Source organism: Peromyscus maniculatus, chromosome 3 (assembly GCF_049852395.1).
Source record: "Peromyscus maniculatus bairdii isolate BWxNUB_F1_BW_parent chromosome 3, HU_Pman_BW_mat_3.1, whole genome shotgun sequence".
Classification (NCBI taxonomy): Eukaryota; Metazoa; Chordata; class Mammalia; order Rodentia; family Cricetidae; genus Peromyscus; species Peromyscus maniculatus.
Window position 1 is genome coordinate 86,878,278 of NC_134854.1, and position 7,809 is coordinate 86,886,086.

Genomic DNA, 7,809 nt, shown 5'->3' on the forward strand with positions numbered 1-7,809 from the left:
TCTCAAGTGGCATCTTGTCCTCTTTAGTTCTGGATTTCTGAGAACTCTGCTGTAGACAGGGATGTTAATTGTTAACAATATCTTCAGAATCAGTACCCGTCATACTGTAATGGAAAGAAAATTATTTTGAGAAAAAGTAGAGCTTTCATATTAAAAATGTTGATGAACACTTGAAAGGTTGAGGCAGGGCAATTTGGAGTTTAAAGTAATCCTCAGCCTCATAATGAGTTTTAGGATAACCTGGGGTACAAGAGACCCTGTCTTAGGAAGCCAAAATAATAACCAAACTTACTAATGATGGTGACAAAACATTTTTCCATTGAAAATACATAAGAACTACAATTTTGAAAAATTGTTGGGCCATTATTGTGATTACTAGGTGCAGTTATTTTGTTTACTTTAAAAAAAATTTTTTTTGTTTTTATTTTATGTGTATGAGTGGCTTATTTGCATGTATGTCTGTGTACCACATGCATGCCTGGGTGCCTACAGAGGCCAGAAGAGGGTATCCAATTTTCTGGAAATGGAGTTACAGATGGTTGTGAACTGCTGCATGGATCCTGGGCATCAAACCCAGGTCCCCTGGAAGAGCAACCATCTCTCCTGCCCTAAAGTGGAGTTTCAAAAATCTTGTATAAAATTCATTGTTCTTGGCTAGTAACTTTTGTCTGTGTGGACAATGTGATATGACTTCTATGTATTGCTAAATTGAGTGAAAACATCAACAATGCATCTTCTTCCTAGAATACTAATTTAGTAGTTGGGCATCACAAGTGACTGTTGAAGTTATGCTAACTCTTTTGCAAATGAAGCCTGCACCAAGGCCAGTAAGCCCAAGAAGATGGAGAAGCAGTCAAGAGTGCAGCTTAGCGATCTAGAACATGGACTGGAGTTTCTCACAGCCTGAGTGACCATTTCTGTGGTGACTGGCAAGTCTCTTACTGGTTTTTTTGTTGGTTTGTTTGTTTGCTTTGTTTTGTTTTTTGTTTTTTTTTTGTCTCTTGTTTGTTCTTGTGTAAATTGAAGTTGATACCTGCTCTGCTTCATGAAGTCACTATGGAAACTAGACACAATTAGAAAAGTATTTTGAAGAATAAAGCATTCTTGTCTTCTGAAGGAATGTCCTGCTCATGTCCCCACTTCCCCTCTTCCTGCTCTGAGTCTTGTCTTGACCCTGTCTAACTTGTCACTTGGTTTCTCTACTCAAAAGAATAGCTTGAGGAACCTCATGTATTGACAGAACATACACACTATACATATATACAAATACACACAACTATATAGATGATTTAATAATACAAATATTTGTGTTTTTTTCACTAGTGAGATGAATAACCTTTCTTTAATAAAGTGTAATAGGATGATGAGGGTATAACTAAACACTACCTTGAAATTCTGCTGTCTCAGGGCTGCCCCTAAGAGGTGATATTCAATAGACTTATTGACCCATATTTCTTCCCTCAAACCCTCTTTCTTTGGTCTTCTAACTCCCACATATCACAGACTCAGAGGCCACCATCAGAACATAGGGCCATTTCCCTTCGAACCTCTAAGATTTTCAAAGCCTACTCATAGCCTTGTAGCCTAAGTGTTTCTTCTGCCTCCAGTTTCCAGTCTTTATTCCTCTCAGCTGCTAACAGAAACGCCAAGAACACTGAGGCTGCTTTGTGGTTTAAGCTTTAAGACCTGGGAACCAAAAAACTCTGGCCACCAGCTCCTTGGTACAGACTGTTTGCGTATCAGTGAAGCAGGCATAGAAAAGATGAAGATGAAATAATGTGTGGTATTGGGGGAGGGGAAATGCCAATATGACAGGGAAACTAGCAAATCAAAGAGAGGGAGGGTGGTTTAAGTGTTTGGGAGTGGATTGTTTGGGTCCTGTTGTGAACTGTCTGCCTGTGTGTCTAGTTATCCTATTGCAAAGCAGCTGCTCATTAAACACCAAACATTAAAATAAATCTGAATCATTGACTTTTTGGTTCCTATCACTTGATGCCATATCTGCCTGATTGTAAATATGACCATGGAAAACAAGTTAAGTCAGCAGTTATTAGCTTCTCCATTATTGAACATCAAAAAAATTCCCAAATAGTGCAAAGCTGAGCCTAACATATTTAGGTACTAGAAAATAGTGAATATTTAAAATTAGGACTGTCCTCTTGTATTCTGTTGGTTATGCTTGCATCTGTATTTCCTGTTCATTTACTCAGACTTTCTATTTCCAGCATTCCCTCTGTTTGTGTCTTCTTCATTGTTTCTATTTCAATTTTCAGATCTTGAACTGTTTCCTTCACACGTTTAATTGCTTTTTCATGGTTTTCTTGGCTTTCTTTAAGGGGTTTATTGATTTCTTCCAATTTTTTGTTTGTCTTTTCCTCAATTTCTTTAAGGGAAATTTTAATTTTTTTCTTTAAAGGCCTCTAGCATCTTCATGAAGCTATTTTTAAGGTCACTTCTGTTTCTTCTACATTGTGGTATTCAGGTCTTGCTGTTGGAAGAGGGCTAGGTTCTGGTGATGCCATATTGTTCTTTACGTTGTTGTATGTATTTCTGCCTTGACATCTGCCCATCTCTTCCTCTAATAGATATAAGAAAGAGGTGCCTGTGTCTGAGTGAGCTGCTATTGGTCCACTCTGTGCTTGTTGTGTCTGTGTCTCAGGGAGCCCCTCTGGTGCCAATCTTAGCTCTATGATAGAGAAAGGATATGCATGTCACAGTGCACATGTGGACAATTGGGGGACTTGGTTCTCTGTTGCCAACACGTGGGATCCAGTGATCACATTCAGGACTTCAGGATCCACAGCAAGTGTTTTAGCTGTTGAGCCACCTCATCATTGAGCTGTAGCTATGAAACAAATGAACTTGACTGCATCTTTCTCCTAACAAGATAAATATTCCTTCAGGTCACAAATATATTTGATAGGGCAATGATTCTAAGCTATCATTAGAACAGAGAAAGTAATTTTTCCAACTAATAGAAAGGGATGTTTTATAGAAACATTATTTGAAAAAATAATCTGGAATTGATATCAATGATGTTTTAATAAAAATTTGCGAGTGGGGATAGGAATAGGTGGAATGAGCTAGGTTCCCAAGCCACTGGAAGAAACTATGATGAACTGTGCTGTTACCATCACAACAGGAAACACTGACATGAAACTGAGAGCCCTAATATTGTCTTCTGGTTTTTAAAGCGGCATTACATTGTGTCTGTCTGCAAGAGAAGAGTAATTTTATGAGTATGTTTTAATAAAATTTGGAAACAACTACTCAAAAGAAAAAAAAATGATGCTATAGCCTTACCTCATACAACTATAATAAAAATGACAGCTTTATTTATATGATTTAATGCTACTACTAACCACACCATGGTGGCCATCCTTTTGCTGGAGAAATCTTTAGCCTTGAAAGCCTTCAGATAGTTAGGTGGTTGGTGATGTGCAGTGATTTGTGCTTCTCTCATGGGCCATGTTAACCCACCAAGTCTGTGCTTCAACTTCTTCTCTTTTTAGTAATGGTTCAAGGCTGCATTCCTTGATCAAAGCATGTACTCATCAGGGCAGAGACAGGGCCGAGGTAGGTCTGGCAGGGAGACCTAGAAGGTTGCTTGACTTTCCCTCTGAGCCATTACCTCTGGAGGAGCTTTGTCAAGAGTTGAGCTTTATTCTGTTCTCATTGTCTTAACTCTTGCCTCTTATGTGCAAAGGCATGTGTTAGGCCCTTAGCACCGCCAAAATAAAACAAATAAAAGCAAGAGAGTGAAATAAAGTGAGAAAGGTAGATGAAAAGATAAATAATCACTATTAAATCTCAAAAGGGGAAGTTTTCTAAGGTTACAAGCAGCACCGCTCACATTCAACACAGAATTGTGTTAGCCATGCAGCAAGGCTGTGGTAGAAAGCATGCAATGTAGAAAGAGAAAACTAAATGGTTCTGTCTACAAATGGCTTTATAGTTTATAAAAAATTCTCAAACACACACACACACACACAATAAGTGAATACAGTTATGAGATAGAAGGTTAACACTCAAGTCAACTTTATTTTTATGCTAATGAGAGAAACTGACATGTGTACCTACAGAAAGAGATTTGTTTTAAGGAAGTTCACAAGATGTAGAGACCAGCATGGGATGCAGTTCCTCTCAGGCTGAAGACATAGGGAAGATTTGTGGCTCCCATCCGAAGGCCATCTTCAGGGAGGCTGGGAGAAACTGGTTAGTAGATTAAATCCAAATCCAATCTATTAGAGAAACACCTCGTGCTTGGAGAGGGTCAGGTCATCAATTAATCATGGGAGGCCCACTTGTATTGTGGAATAAAGAGTCTAGAAATAGACACACGACTGCTCAGCCAATTTTGACAAAGGTGAAACAATAATTTAAGGCCAGAAGGAGCTTTTCAGCCAGTGGCAGAGAAACAGTTAGCAAGTCGCTTGCAAAAACACTGAGCCTCAAGCTGAATCCCACAATGTGTGCAGAATTTAACATAAAGGGAATTAATGGGATTAAATTTAAATGTATAATTATGCAACATTTAAGGAAATACATACAAACAACTCAAGAGTTAGTAGACTGCCTCCAGAATCACCTCTTAAAAGGGAAGACTGGGAAATTGACAAGAAGGGGAGACGTTTCATTAAAGAGGATGGGGGCTCACAGATGGACAATACGCTGCACATGGAAAAATGTTTAATGCCCTGAGTCATCAGGACAGTGCAATTTAAAACCGGAATGAGCTTGCCTGCACACGCATCCCAATGGTCAAATAGAAAATAATGGCGACGCTGAATGCAAAGAAGATGCCGAGGATGGCGTCACGTGTCCACTGCTCTGGAATGCACAGAGCTACAGTCTCTCTGGGAAGCAGGCTGACTGTGTCTAACAAAACTGGGTTTGAATTGCACTCCCTGGCGTGGCTATTGTTTTTTAAATCCTTCAGAAAACAGCAAATGTTGGAGAGGACATGGAGAAACTGGAAAGCTTGGTATTGCTGGGGGCTCTTGCAAAAACACAGTATAGAACTACCATATGACTCCCATGTGATGAACAAATCCCACCCCTGAGTACATGACTTAGAGAAGTGAAAGTGGGGCCTCCAACAGGTCACTGTGCACTGCATTCATAGTCTCCCATCCACCACCGCCGAAAGGGGAGTGTAAGCCAGCTGCCCAACAAAGGATAAATGAACAAATGTGATGCATGCTTGCAGAGAAGTAGTGTTTAAGATTAGGGAAGGGTGGAATCATGTTTATGCTTTGATATGCTGAATGAAAGGATACAAATGCAAAGAAACAAATTCTATAGAATGTCCCTTTCTCTCCCTCTCTCCTCCCCTCCCACCCATTCTCCATTCCCATCTATCTTTCATGCTGGGAATCAAATGCAGAGCTTCACACCCATTAGGAAAATGTTGTACCACTTAGCTGCATCCCAGGGCTTGTACGACTCCTCTGACATGCAGTCTGTAGAATATACCAGGTTGACAGGGACTGAAAACAAAAGAGGAGTTGCAGGGGTCAAGGGCTACACCTTTCATGACTGAAATTCCAGAGATGGGTAGTGATGATGAGCACTCAATAATGTGAGTACACTTGGTGCAATTTAAGCAAATACCTAAAATGGCCAAAGTGGTGAATTTATTATTATATTTAACTGCATACATTAAAGCAAAGCGACAACTAAACAGGCAGCGTCTGTGAGATGGTTCCATGGATAAATGTGCTTGCTTGCTGCCAAGCCTGACAACCTGTCTGTTCTCCGTGACCACATGGTAGAAGCAGAGAATCCATTCCCCCAAAACTGTCCTCTGGTCTCCACCCATGTGATGTGGCACACACATGCCTCCCTCCAACCACATGTGCACCCACGCACATAAAGCAAATAAACAAAAATATAACGAAAAATCTAAACATAGAATTATTTTATGACCGAGCAACCCCATTCTTGGGTATTTATACTAGAAAAATTGAGAGCTTGTGCTCAAACAAAACATGGCACACAAATAGTGAATGATTCTTCACTCGCAACAGGTCAGACCTGGACCCAGCTGAGGTGTTCTCCAATGGATGACTGTCTAGACAATGTGTAAACATACTTAACATAATAAATGTATGTTAATAATTTTAAGTTTAAAAATAGGTATACAAGATATGGACATTGACAACATTTGATACAGAAGCAAAAAGTAAATTACTTCAATAGTAAAGAAAATTATTGATGTTTATAATCTATCATTGGCTTGTATCCAAGAAATATTCAATGTCAATGGGCGAAGTGATATCTAAAACTCACTTTAGGAATGATGGAGTTTTACCCATGGATCCCTGACGGTTCCTAAGATACTCTGTGTTGATTCTGACACAAGTATTGATGGTGACGCTGTCATGGGGGTAGCACAAATCAAGACATCAACACTGACCACAGCAATTGGTTAAATGATTCTAAAGGCCAGCTCTGAAACACACACCATTAGCTATAGAGATGAGCAGGGTGCATTAGGAATACGTATGTATGTACATATACACAAAATCATACAGCAACATGAAAGAGGCCATGGATTTGAAAGACAGCAGTCACAGTACACATTCTGAAGACAGTGTTATAGTTGGAATTCTGCAGAAATGCTTTAAATATACTTTCAGTTGCATCACACAGAATATTAATAGGTGTCTCCAAGTAGCGTGGAATAATTGTATTTGAAAGAAATTACAGATGAGTTATGTTTATTCAGACTTGGGTACTTGGCAGATTTGTTTCTTTGAAACTAATGAAAATTATCTCATTGTCTTATCAAGGAAAACAATTTATCTGTTTGCAGTGTTTAGAAAAAATAGATTGGAAATATATAAATATATATGCGCGCGCGCACGCACACACACACGCACACACACACACACACACACACACACACACACACACACACACACAAGCACTAAAGGCTGACCACTTTCCAGCCTCCATGTTTTTGTTAAGAGTTGTGGTACTATTAACAAATGAAAGTTTAGCATTATCTGAAAAACTGATAACATTTAGGAGATCTACATCACCTTTAAATAAATGTTCTCCACACAACAAAGTCATGGCAGTTTTAAATTGTCCATGGGTAAAATCTGTTCAGAATGGTGAACCCTGGTAGATTTTGATAATAAGGATGTCAAGACTTTATTGATATGGTTTCAGATTTTGTTTTGAAAGTAACCCACAAGAAACTATCACTTGACCACATATTTTCAATGCAGCATCAAAAAAAAAAAAAACATTTTCAGGAAGGGCTGTTAAAACATCTGTCATTTCCAAATTATATTCATGAGAGCTGGATTTTCCTCCTGTGAGTCAAGTAAGGGACCATAAAGCAACTGACCAAGCATCAGCAATGAAAATCCTGCTGTCCTTTACTGAGTCTATTGAACATACTTCTGACAGGATAAACAGTATCTGTCTTATAAAATTGTTTTTGTTTTAAAAATTACTATTTTCATTTTTTATTCATTTTCAATTATATACAGATCTGTAATGTATTTTGGTATTTTATCCCCCAATCACCATCTCTCACCCCTTATCACTCCTCTTGTCCTCCTTATTAACACGTCTCCCTTTGCTTTACTTTCTTTTGCTTTGTTTTATCTGTGACCCACTGAGTTTAATTAGTGTTGCATGCATGAACATGGGTGGAGAGTTATTTACTGCAGTTGGGCAACTTACCAGGGCCTACACTACTGAAGAAAATGACTCCCCCTACATCAGCAACTGCCAATAGCTTCTCAAGGAGGTCCTCTTCCCCCACCCAAGACAGAATGTTGGGGAACACAA

The 7,809-nt window shown here is 39.0% G+C and overlaps 1 protein-coding gene across 1 annotated transcript in view; it reads left to right on the plus strand.

The window, feature by feature from the left end:
• LOC102904284 (pyroglutamylated RF-amide peptide receptor) overlaps positions 1 to 1,934 on the plus strand; it is a 61,035-nt gene extending 59,101 nt beyond the window's left edge. Inside the window, 1 exon segment of the mRNA XM_006991636.4 lies at positions 2 to 1,934. Within this exon segment, the coding sequence (XP_006991698.3) occupies positions 2 to 55 (54 nt within the window). The 3' untranslated portion in view covers positions 56 to 1,934.
• Positions 1,935 to 7,809: the final 5,875 nt, after the last annotated feature.